This window comes from Amblyraja radiata, chromosome 8 (assembly GCF_010909765.2).
Source record: "Amblyraja radiata isolate CabotCenter1 chromosome 8, sAmbRad1.1.pri, whole genome shotgun sequence".
Classification (NCBI taxonomy): Eukaryota; Metazoa; Chordata; class Chondrichthyes; order Rajiformes; family Rajidae; genus Amblyraja; species Amblyraja radiata.
In genome coordinates this window covers 74366600-74378606 of record NC_045963.1, presented here as the reverse complement: position 1 = coordinate 74378606, position 12007 = coordinate 74366600, and the positions used below count along the sequence as shown (strand labels likewise).

Genomic DNA, 12007 nt, shown 5'->3' with positions numbered 1-12007 from the left:
TCCAAAATGATACAAGGAACCGATATTAAACGGAATCTATTCCGCGTGTGGTAAATGTCAGCACATACGGAAAATGAAAAGGAAAGGACTTGCTTCATTACTTGAGACACAAGGCGAGGTGGCGCAGCGGTAGAGTTGCCGCCTCACAGCACCAGAAACCTGGCTTCGATCCTGACAACGGGTGCTGTCTGTGCGGAGTTCGCACGATTCCCCCCCCCCCCTGTGACCTGCCTGGGTTTTCTCCAGGATCTCCAGTTTCCTCGCACACACCCCAAATACGTACAGGGTTTGTAGGTTAATTGACTTGGCATCATTGTAAATTGTCGCTAAGTGGGTGTAGGATAGTGCTCGTGTACGGCGATTGCTGGTCGGCACAGATTCGGTGGGCCGAATGGCCTGTTTCTGCGTTGTATCTGTAAACTGAACTAAACTAAACTAAACTGCAGATGACGGAATCACGAGTCCGAAGAAGGGTCCCGACTTGAAACGTCGCCTGTCCATGTCCACCAGAGAAATTCAATGAGGGTACAGGCAACTGCAGATGCTGGTTTACAAAGAAGAGATACAAGTGCTGGTGTAACTCAGCGGGTCAATACATACAATACAATACAATTTATTTGTTGTCATTTGAACCTCATTGAGGTTCAAACGAAATTTGGGGTTCTGCAGTCATACAAACAAGTAGAAGAACCAAGACACAACACAATTTACACCAACATCCATCACAGTGAATCTCCTCCTCACTGTGATGGAAGGCAAAGTCTTATAACCATATAATAACCATATAACAATTACAGCACGGAAACAGGCCATCTCGACCCTTCTAGTCCGTGCCGAACACATAATCTCCCCTGCATCCTCATTCTCCTCCCGATGTCAGAGTCAAAGCCCCCGGCGGGCGACGGTAAATAAGTCCCGCGGCCATTAAAGCCGCGCCGGGTGGTGCAAGGCCACGCTCTGGGTCTTGGTGTTGGAGCCCCCGGCGGGCGCTAGCAAGTCCAGCAGCCATTTAAAGGCCCCGCTCCAGGTAATTTTCAACCCCGCAACTCGGGCGGGAGAAGTCGCCGTTGCGGAAGCCCTGAAAAAGCGGTCTCCCGCGGGCCCCCGGTGTCACCGTCCACCAGACCGGCGGTTGGAGCCTCCGAATCTCCGGGTTCGGGCCGCAGCAGCTCGCCACCACAGCTCCTCCCGCTCCGAACTCAGCCAGTGGTGGGTAAGTCCGCAGCTCCGCGACTGCTAGGCCCCAACCACAACGGAGACCCGACATGGAAAAGGTTGGGTTTGGGTTCTCCTTACAGGGAAACGATTTTTAAAGGTCCTCCCCCCCCTCCCCCACCCGCCCCCCACACACATATCCAGTTAAAACAATAAAATAAAAACTACATTCAAACGAAACAAAAAATAAAAATAAATAAATAAATTAAAAAAGACAGATGGACTGCAGAGGCCGCTGCGACGTGAGTCACGCCGCCATCAGGAGGCATGGATGGGTGACATTTTGGGTTGGGATCCTTCTTGAGATTACAAGCAGTTCAACACTCATTTTGTGATTGCACTATTGCAGTCAGATACAAGATGGCAGCACACACCAACTAATGGCAACTGTGCAAGAATAACACCATCAGTACGGAGTCATGGACTCATTTTTACAGCACCAACCCGTAATAATCGGTATTAAATTATCAATTAAAGCTAATTGCAGGAACACATTTAACACCCTCATAAATATATTGATCACCTGAGTCAATAAAAGACAGACTGTTCAGGAAATGTTTTGTCATAAGGTACAGCACATAGAGTTGCTGCCTCACCTCGGGTGCTGTCTGTACGGAGTTTGCACCTTCTCCCCGTGGCCAGCGTGGGCTTCCCCCGGGTGCTCCGGTTTCGTCCCACACTCCAACGACATACAGGTTTTATACGCTAATTGACTTCTTTAAAATTGTAAATCAACTCTAGTGTGCGTAGGATAGCGTTAGTGCGCGGGGATCGCTGGTCGGCGCGGACACGGTGGGCCTGAAAGACATTCTTGCCATAGAGGGAGTACAGAGAAGGTTCACCAGACTGATTCCTGGGATGTCAGGACTTTCATATGAAGAAAGACTGGATAGACTCGGCTTGTACACGCTAGAATTTAGAAGATTGAGGGGGGATCTTATAGAAACTTTCAAAATTCTTAAGGGATTGGACAGGCTAGATGCAAGAAGATTGTTCCAGATGTTGGGGAAGTCCAGAACAAGGGGTCACAGTTTAAGGATAAGGGGGAAGTCTTTTAGGACCGAGATGGGAAAAACATTTTTCACACAGAGAGTGGTGAATCTGTGGAATTCTTTGCCACAGAAGGTAGTTGAGGCCAGTTCATTGGCTATATTTAAGAGGGAGTTAGATGTGGCCCTTGTGGCTAAAGGGATCAGGGGGTACGGAGAGAAGGCAGGTACTGGATACTGAGTTGGATGATCAGCCATGATCATATTGAATGGCGGTGCAGGCTCGAAGGGCCGAATGGCCTCCTCCTGCACCTATTTTCCATGTTTCTATGTAATCTAAATGGCATGAAGGCTATCAGGACGACAGATGGCACAATGGGCTAAGTGTTCGGCTGGCAACCGGAAGGTAGCCGGTTCGAATCCCGCTTGGAGTGCATACTGTCGTTGTGTCCTTGGGCAAGACACTTCACCCACCTTTGCCTGTGTGTGAATGTGTGTGAGTGATTGGTGGTGGTCGGAGGGGCCGTAGGCGCAGATTGGCAGCCACGCTTCCGTCAGTCTGCCCCAGGGCAGCTGTGGCTACAGAAGTAGCTTACCACCACCGAGTGTGACTGAGGAGTGAATGAATAATGCGATGTAAAGCGCCTTGAGTATTAGAAAGGCGCTATATAAATCCCATCCATTATTATTATTATTATCAGATGCAGAAGTAGAATGTGCCTCTATTGTCGCCAGTTGCAAATCTATAAAGTTATTACAGAGGGTCAGTCCACTTGCTGAGTCAGACAGCGTTCTGTATAAGCAACTGCGGGCCAATATTTCTTGGAAATGCAGCCAACCCTAGAGCTGACTTGGCTCTTTTGACCTCCTGAGATAGAAACTTGAGGAATTGCGGCAGTCAAATCCGCAGAGCCAAGGTTTAAATCTTCAGCTGAAGTAAGTGGTTGTTCGACTGAAGGCCGTCGTGAATGCACATTAAACCTTCCTTGCCCACATCCACCAATTTCATCTCAGAATACATCACCCTTTCATTGCTAATAGACGCAATATGGTGGAGTAGCTCAGTTCCCTCCTGCACGCTGTTTCATTGCTTCTGCTTTATACATTCCCTCTTTCATATAAATCACCTCTCAGGCACTTTTTCATATTTTCAACTTGTGTGGAACTAAATATTACCTGCTTCGCCCTTAATCTCAAACTCCAATCCTCTCTATTATTACCTTTTAGTTGAGTTTTCTTTAGAGATACAGCGCGGAAACAGGCCCTTCGGCCCACCGCGTCCGTGCCAACCAGCGATCCCCGCACGCTAACACTATCCTACACACATGAGGGGCAATTCTACATTGATACAAAGCCGATTAACCTAAAAACCTGCACGTCTTTGGCGTGTGGGAGGAAAGGGAGGATCTCGGAGAAAACCCACGCAGGTCATACAGGGGCGAATGTATAAGACAAGCACCCGTAATTGGAGATCGAATGTGGGTCTCCGGCGCTGTGAGGCAGCAACTCTACCGCTGCGCCACCGTGCCGCCCCCCGGAGGAACTGGGGAAATTAATTCCACTGATTCACGGTGGCGCAGCGGTAGAGTTGCTGCCTTACAGCGAATGCAGCGCCGGAGACCCGGGTTCGATCCCGACTACGGGTGCTGTCTGTATGGAGTTTGTACGTTCTCCCCGTGACCTGCGTGGGTTTTCTCCGAGATCTTCGGTTTCCTCCCACACTCCAAAGGTTTATAGGTTAATTGGCTTGGTAAATGTAATATTGTCCCCAGTGTGTGTAGGATAGTGTTAGTGTGCGGGGATCGCTGGTCGGCGCGGACCCGGTGGGTCGAAGGGCCTGTTTCAGTGGTGTATCTCCAAACTAAACCACCCTCTGTCTAAAATAATTCCTCCTGGTCACATTTCCTGGAGGAACGTCCTTTAATTCTGAGGCGGCAACTGTACCCGCTGCGCCACCGCGCCCGGGTCAACGCCGCCCGCAAACGTTTGGGTTGAACGTACCGGCTCCCGGAGAGGAGGGTTCAAAGACGCTGGACGAGTCGCTGTACGTGTTGGAGGCTTGCTCCGACAGCTTCTTCTTGGCACTGCCATCAGACGACTTGTGCCCTTTCTTCTTGTTCTTAATAAGAATCTTTCCCATCATCTCGTGTGGGCTCGGGAGGGGAACGCCCGTCTCCAGCTAAAACACAAACGTGCAAACATGTTCACGGTTCAGCTTACGGGTCACCTGCGCTGAGGTTTCACCCAGAGAGTTGTGAATGTGTGGAATTCTCTGCCACAAGGCAGTGGAGGCCAATTCACTAGGTGTGTTCAAGAGAGAGTTATATACTCTTAATAGGCTTCGTGCAGGGATGGGCATATAATATAATAGGCTTGTATAGTACCTATAATAGTCCGTGGAATTCTCTGCCTCAGAGGGCGGTGGAGGCCGGTTCTCTGGATGCTTTCAAGAGAGAGCTAGATAGGGCTCTTAAAAATAGCGGAGCCAGGGGATATGGGGAGAAGGCAGGACCAGGGTACTGATTGGGGATGATCACATTGAATGGCGGTGCTGGCTCGAAGGGCCAAATGGCCTACTCCTGCACCTATTGTCTATTGCTCGATACATATAATAGGCTTTGTACAGGGATAGGCATATAATATAATAGGCTTCGTACATTTAATAGACTTCGTACAGGGATGGGCTGATGCAAGTCCAATATGAGTGAATGGGACTATGCAGATGTGGCAGACACAGAATGTGAATGTGGAACATCTGTACAATCCATGCCACACCTACTAAGATGCCCACTGCTTGGTGAACAATGCTACCTGGGAGATCTAGTGGTGGCAAACAAGAAGGCTGTCCACTGTGCAAGAGCCTGGCCGAACATGTGAAACATAGATGAGGGACATGAAAATTGAAGCTCTTCGGGCTAACGGAATCAAGGGATATGGGGAGAAAGCAGGAACGGATGTACTGATTTTGGATGATCAGCCACGATCATATTGAAGGGTGGTGCTGGCTCGAAGGGCCGAATGGCCTACTCCTGCACCTATTTTCTATGTTTCTATGTACAGTGAAAGGCTTTTGTTGCATGCTAACCTGTCAGCAGAAAGACAAACCCGTGATTACAATCCAGCCATTTACATTGTGAAAAGGTCACAAGTAACAGGAGCAGAATTAGGCCATTCGGCCCATCAAGTCTACTCCACCATTCAATCATGGATGATCTATCTCACCCTCTCATCCTCATTCTCCTCCCTTCTCCCCGTAACCCCTGACACCAGCTCTAATGAAGAATTGTCTGGATACATGATAAGGGAATAATGTTTAGTGCAAAATAAAGTCCAGCAAAGTCCGATCAAGGATAGTCCGAGGGTCACCAATGAGGTAGATAGTAGTTCAGCGCTGCTCTCTGGTTGTGGTAGGATGGTTCAGTTGCCTGATAACAGCTGGGAAGGAACTGTCCCTGAATCTGGAGGTGTGCGTTTTCACACTTCTGTACCTCTTGCCCGATGGGAGAGGGGAGAAGGGAGAAGAGGGAGTGGCCAGGGGTGCGACTGGTCCTTGATTATGTGGCTGGCCTTGCCGAGGCAGCGCGAGGTGTAGCAGACGCGATGGGCTGAATGGCCTAATACACTCTAATCTGCTGCAAGAAACATGTCAAATAACTTAACAAACCCTGCGTTGCTGAGTTATGAGTGTGATTATTTTTTTCCAAGCTCTATTCACGGATAGTTCACAGGAGTAGAATTAGGCCATTTGGCCCATCAAGTCTACTCCACCATTCAATCATGGTTGATCTATCTCTCCCTCCTAACCCCATTCCCCTGCCGTCTCTCCATAACCCCTGACACCCGTACTATCTTACATCTGCACTTTTAAGCGACGTTGAATAACAAGATTTAAAAGACATTTAGACAGGTACATGGATAGGAAAGGTTTGGTAGGATCGGGGCCAAAGGCGGCAAAAACGACACACAGTGCTGGAGTAACTCAGCTGGTCAGGCATCAACCCTGGAGAACATGGATAGGTGATGTTTCGGGTCGAGACCTTTCTTCAAACCCTAATGTGTCGGCACGTTGGCGCCGCGGTAGAGTCACTGCCTCACAGTGCCAGAGACCCGGGTTCAATCCTGACCACTGGTGCTGTCCGTACAGAGTTTGTCTGTTCTCCTACGTGGGTTTTCTCCGGGTGCTCCGGTTTCCTCCCACACTTCAACGACGTACAGGTTTGTAGGTTAATTGGCTTTGGTAAAGATTGTAAATTGTCCCTAGTGTGTGCAGGATAAGTGTTAGCGTGCGGGGATCGCTGGTCAGCGCAGGCTCGGTGGGCTGAAGGACCTGTTTACATGCAGTTTCTCTGAAGTCTAAAAGTCTAATCTGAGAGTCATAAAATAGATCAGAAAGCACCAAAATCAATGTTCTCTGAAGCAGTAATGGGAGGAAATCACACACACACACACACACTCACCGGGTATTTTTCCAGGTCTTCTATCAGCAACGCATCGCCGAATATCGACCTGCAGTACTCCGCCATCTTAGCCTGCTGTTTAGGACTAAAGGCACAATAAACAAAAAATTGTTAAGGGCCTGTTCCACGAGCATGCGACTGCATGCGGCAAGCGAGACCTAACGTGGTCGCTTGAGCCGTACGGCCTCGCGGGGCCGGTCCCACTTCGATCGCCGGAGCCGTATGGAGTTGTGCGGGAAAACTGACCGTGTTCAAAAATTCCACGCGGCAACGGCCTGCCGGCCCGCAGCCACATTGGGGCCGTACGCACCGCCTCGACGGGCATAGGCAGCGCCTTGACGCCGTACGTCACGCGCGAACTTCCCGTGGACTTCGCTCGAACTTCACGTCAACTCGTAAGGGACCACTCGACCTCCGCGCGGCCCCCGCTTCCGGTTTGGTCGCGCTTGCAGCATGCAGGTCGCATGCTCATGGGACAGGTCCTTCAGTAAGCGATACCTCCTTAGAGTCGTACCTTCTGAACCTTCTGAATTTTGTAGTCGGCAGGGCAGTACTCTGCATATCGCCAACTTGGACGATTTAACATATTTATCAAGCCAATTAACCTACAAACCTGTACGTCTTTGGAGTGTGGGAGGAAACCGAAGATCTCGGAGAAAACCCACGCAGATCACGGGGAGAACGTGCAAACTCCATACAGACAGCACCCGTAGTCGGGATGGAACCCGGGTCTCTGGCGCTGCATTTTGCTGTGAGGCACCAACTCTACCGCTGCGCCACCGTGACTGCCTAGAGTCATACAGCGTGGAAACAGGCCGCTCCCCACAGCCATGAGGCTATTAAACTCACCAACAAACAGACTCTGAACTGTAACAGCCTATTGCACTTTATCTGCTTATTTATGTGTATATTGAACTGAACTGTTCTGTATTTATGTTTACAATATTCTGTTGTGCTGAAGCAAAGCACGAATTTCATTGTCCTATCTGGGACTCATGACAATAAACTCTCTTGACTTGACTTGACTTGGCTGCCCCACATGTCCCATCTTCAGACAGACACAAAAAGCTGGAGTAACTCAGCGGGACGGGCAGCGTCTCTGGGGAGAAGGAATGGGTGACGTTTCGGGTCGAGACCCTTCTTCAGACTGAGAGTCAGGGAAAAGGGAAACTTGCTGGAGATTTTACCGCTGAAAGGGAAATATCCTTTAGCGGGAGGTGGGCCAAACGCAGGCAGGTGGGACGTGCAGCTGGGACATGTTGATGGTGGGCATGGGCAAGTTGGGCTGAAGGGCCTGTTTCCATGCTGTATCACTCTATGACCCTCCATCCTCCACCTCTTGCTAGCAGAAGGGAAAACTGATGAGTTGCTGAAGGCACCTTTATTTTATTTATTTATCCAGCTCAACAATGGCGGCGTGGTGGTGCAGCGGTAGAGTTGCTGCCTCACAGCGCCGGAGACCCTGGTTCCATCCTGACTACGGATGCTATCTGTACGGAGTTTGTACGTTCTCCCCGTGACCTGCGTGGGTTTTCCCAGGGCGCTCCGGTTTCCTCCCACACTCCAAAGACGCACAGGTTTGTATGTTAATTGCCGCTAGTGTGTGTAGGATAGTGTTACGGGCCTGCCCACTTGGCGATTTTCTTTTAGGCAACTGCCGGCGACTGTCATAACGAAAAACCGGCGACAACCTACGTCATCCTGGCGACAAACTACGACAGCGCCTACTACAAGCTACGCCCATTGGCGTCAAACCCACCCTCGCCGAAAAGTCGTAGAACATTTAGAGGCGGCCAAAAAGACGCTACGACTTGTTGCGCAACTGAGGAGACGACTCCCGGCGACCACTGGCGAACATGTGGCGACAAACTAGTCGTCTGTAGTTGCCTGAAAAAATCACCTAAGTGGGACAGGCCCATTAGTGTGCGGGGATCGCTGGTCGGCGCGGACTCAGTGAGCCGAAGGGCGTGAATCTTTAAACTAAAAACTAAACATAACAAATTTGCTGCACTGTGACTGGTAACCACAATGCCCAAAGCTGTAATTTATTTTTAAAAACACGCTAATGATCGCTGTAATTCCTCTGCGACTGATGTAAGATGAGAACTATATTCTGCACTCTGTACCTTTCCCCTTGCACTACCAGTTATACTTGAGTTTGACTTATAAAGTTGTACTATAACAACATTTGTTGTTGTCGGCGGCGGCGGCAACGGGGACCCGACTAGGCCTCGGAGCTGTGGCGGAGGCAGCGACCACCCGCGGAGTTTGAACCGTCGCCTCGGTGCAGAGGGAGAACAAAGAGGGAAGAGACAGAGACTTTAAGATTTTGCCTTCCACCACAGTGAGGAGGTGTTTGGTGAACTCACTGTGGTGGATGTTAAATTTGTGTTTTTGTCATTTTTTAATTATATGTATGACTGCAGGGAAACAAAATTTCGTTCAGACCGAAAGGTCTGAATGACAATAATCGAATCTAATCTAATCTAATCTAATCTAATTTGGGTTCAATCCTGACTACGGCGCTGTCTGTATGGAGTTTGCACGTTCTCCCCGTGACCTTGTGGGTTTTCACCGGGTGCTCCGGTTTCCTCCCACACTCCAAAGACGTACAGGTGTGTAGATTAATTGGCTTTTGTATATTGTAAATTGTCCCTAGTGTTTAGGATGGCGCGAGTGTACGGGCTGATCGCTGGTCGACACAGACACGATGGGCTGAAGGGCCTGTTTCCGCGATGTGACTCCTAGGTCTAAAGCCTCAGTTAAAGCTGTCACAGATACAGAAGAATACAAAAGCAGCCTTTTTAACTTTATTTGATCAGTATGGGTGATTTGATTAGAACGGGTGTGAGAGGTTATGGGGAGAAGGCAGGAGAATGGGGTTAGGAGGGAGAGATAGATCAGTCATGATTGAATGGCGGATTATATCTGACGGGCCGAATGGCCTAATATCTCTTATGGTCATGATCTTATTGGTAAAGCAGCATCTGCAGTTCCATGTGTTTGCAGATATAGATATAGGGGGGAGAGATGGGGTTGCGATCCTAAGAAACAGGCCCTTCGGCCCACCGAGTCCAACCGTACCGGCGATCCCCGCACATTAACACTATCCTACACACACTCGGGACAATTTTTACATTTACCAAGCCAATTAACCTACAAACCTGTATGTCTTTGGAGTGTGGGAGGAAACCGAAGATCTTGGAGAAAACCCGCGTAAGGTCACAGGGAGAACGTACAAACTCCGTACAGACAGCACCCGTGGTCGGGATCGAACCCAGGTCTCCGGCGCTGCAAGTGCTGTAAAGGGCCTGTCCCACGAGCATTCGACTGCATGCGGCAAGCGCGACCTAAAGGGCCTGACCCACGAGCATGCGACTGCATGCGGCAAGCGCGACCAAACCAGAAGCGGGGGCCGCGCGGATGTCGAGTGAGTGAAATGAAGTTCGAGTGAAGTCCGCGCGTGACGTACGGCGTCGAGGCGGTGCGTATGGCGTCGAGGCGGCTGCGGGCCGGCAGGCCGTTGTCGCGCGGAATTTTTGAACACGGTCAGTTTTTCGGAGCCCCACGCGATGTCGGGACCAGCTCCGCACAACTCCGTACGGTTCCGGCGATCGAAGTGGGAGCGGCCCCGCGAGGCCCCACGTTAGGTCGCGCTTGCCGCATGGAGTCGCATGCTCGTGGGACAGGCCCTTGAGGCAGCAACTCTACCGTTGCGCCACCGTGACGCGGTGAAGCAGGTTCTGTACACTTGAAACACCAAGGAACGACAACTAACATTATTATTTTTAATAATCACGAATCCTACTCCGTGTATCAATTTCCCGGCTGGTGATTTGCGAATTCTGCGGGGGGGGGGGAATTTCCTTTAGCCGAAAGGCCCCAAACGCGGGGGGGGGGGGGGTGTCGGTACTTACGAGTCAACGTGGTTTTCGAAGGAAAGAATCACCGGGTAAGGAGATGTCTTGAAGGCACATTCATTGATAGCCTCAATTACTTCCTACAGGACAAGAAAACAAAATAATTACTTTGTTCATAAGTCATAGGAGCAGATGTGCAGGGAAGGAACTGCAGATGTTGGTTTAAATCGAAGGTAGACACAAAATGCTGGAGTAACTCAGCAGGGACAGGCAGCATCTCTGGAGAGAAAGGAATTGGTAACGTTTCGGGTCGAGACCCTTCTTCAAAACATCTTACAGTAAAACACTCTTGAACAAGCAGAATGCAATGACCTCAATGTCTTACAGACAGTGTACAGCTTTTAGTTACTGTACGTCTTGATGTAAGATTATACCCGACTTAATTGGAAATTTAAAATGTGAATCCTCAGCAACTGACGCATATCACTCTGAAAGGATGGTGAAGAACTGTAATGTTGCTTTATGTAGAACAGAGAACCAGGAACAGCACTGGAACAGGCCCTTCGGCCCACAATGTCCACGCCGAACGTGATGTCAAATAAGACTAATGGCGGCAAAGGTGGCGCAGCGGTAGAGTTGCTGCCTTTCAGCGCCAGGGACCCGGGTTCCATCCCGACTGAGGGTGTTGCCTGTACGGAGCTTGTACGTTCTCCCCGTGACCTGCGTGGGTTTTCTCCGAGATCTTCGGTTTCCTCCCCACACTACAAAGATGTACAGGTATGTAGGCTGATTAGCTTGGCATGAATGTAAATTGTCCCTAGTATGTGTGTAGGGTAGTGTTAATGTGCGGGGATCGCTGGTTGGCACGAGCTCGGTGGGCCGAAGGGGCTGTTTCCGCGGAGTATCTCTGAATGTCTAAACTAAACTGATCTCTGCTGCCTGCAGGTGATCCATATCCCTCCACTCCCTGCAGATCCAGATGCCTATCTGGAAGCATCTTGAACACCAGTGTCATATCAAGTCAAGTCAAGTCAAGTTTATTCGTCACATACACATACGAGATGTGCAGTGAAATGAAAAGTGGCAATGCTCGCGGACTTTGTGCAAAAAGACAAACAAACAAACAACCAAACAAACTACGTCTGAAGAAGGGTTTCGGCCCGAAACGTCGCCTATTTCCTTCGCTCCATAGATGCTGCTGCACCCGCTGAGTTTCCCCAGCAATTTTGAGTACCAAACTACAAACATATCTGCCTCCACCACCACCCCTGGCAGCGCGTTCCAGGCACCCACTGCCCTCTGTACGAAAAACTTGTCCTGCACATCTCCTTTGAATATTTCCCCCTCTCACATTAAAGCAATGCCTTCCAGTCTTTGATATTTCCACCCTAGGAAAAAAGGTTCTGACTGTCTACCCTATCTATGCCTCTCTTAATGTTATTTACTTCTCTCAGGTCGCCCTTCAGCCTTAGGCATTCCAGAGAAA

The 12007-nt window shown here is 49.8% G+C and overlaps 1 protein-coding gene across 1 annotated transcript in view; it reads right to left on the bottom strand.

Annotated features, from left to right (window-relative positions):
* Nucleotides 1-12007, bottom strand: part of plcb1 (phospholipase C beta 1) — a gene marked incomplete at its 5' end in the record, with an annotated part of 446201 nt that overhangs the window by 107672 nt on the left and 326522 nt on the right. Inside the window, 3 exons of the mRNA XM_033026421.1 lie at nt 4206-4383; nt 6662-6746; nt 10579-10661. Of these exons, the coding sequence (XP_032882312.1) occupies nt 4206-4383; nt 6662-6746; nt 10579-10661 (346 nt within the window). The remainder of the gene's footprint in view (nt 1-4205; nt 4384-6661; nt 6747-10578; nt 10662-12007) is intronic.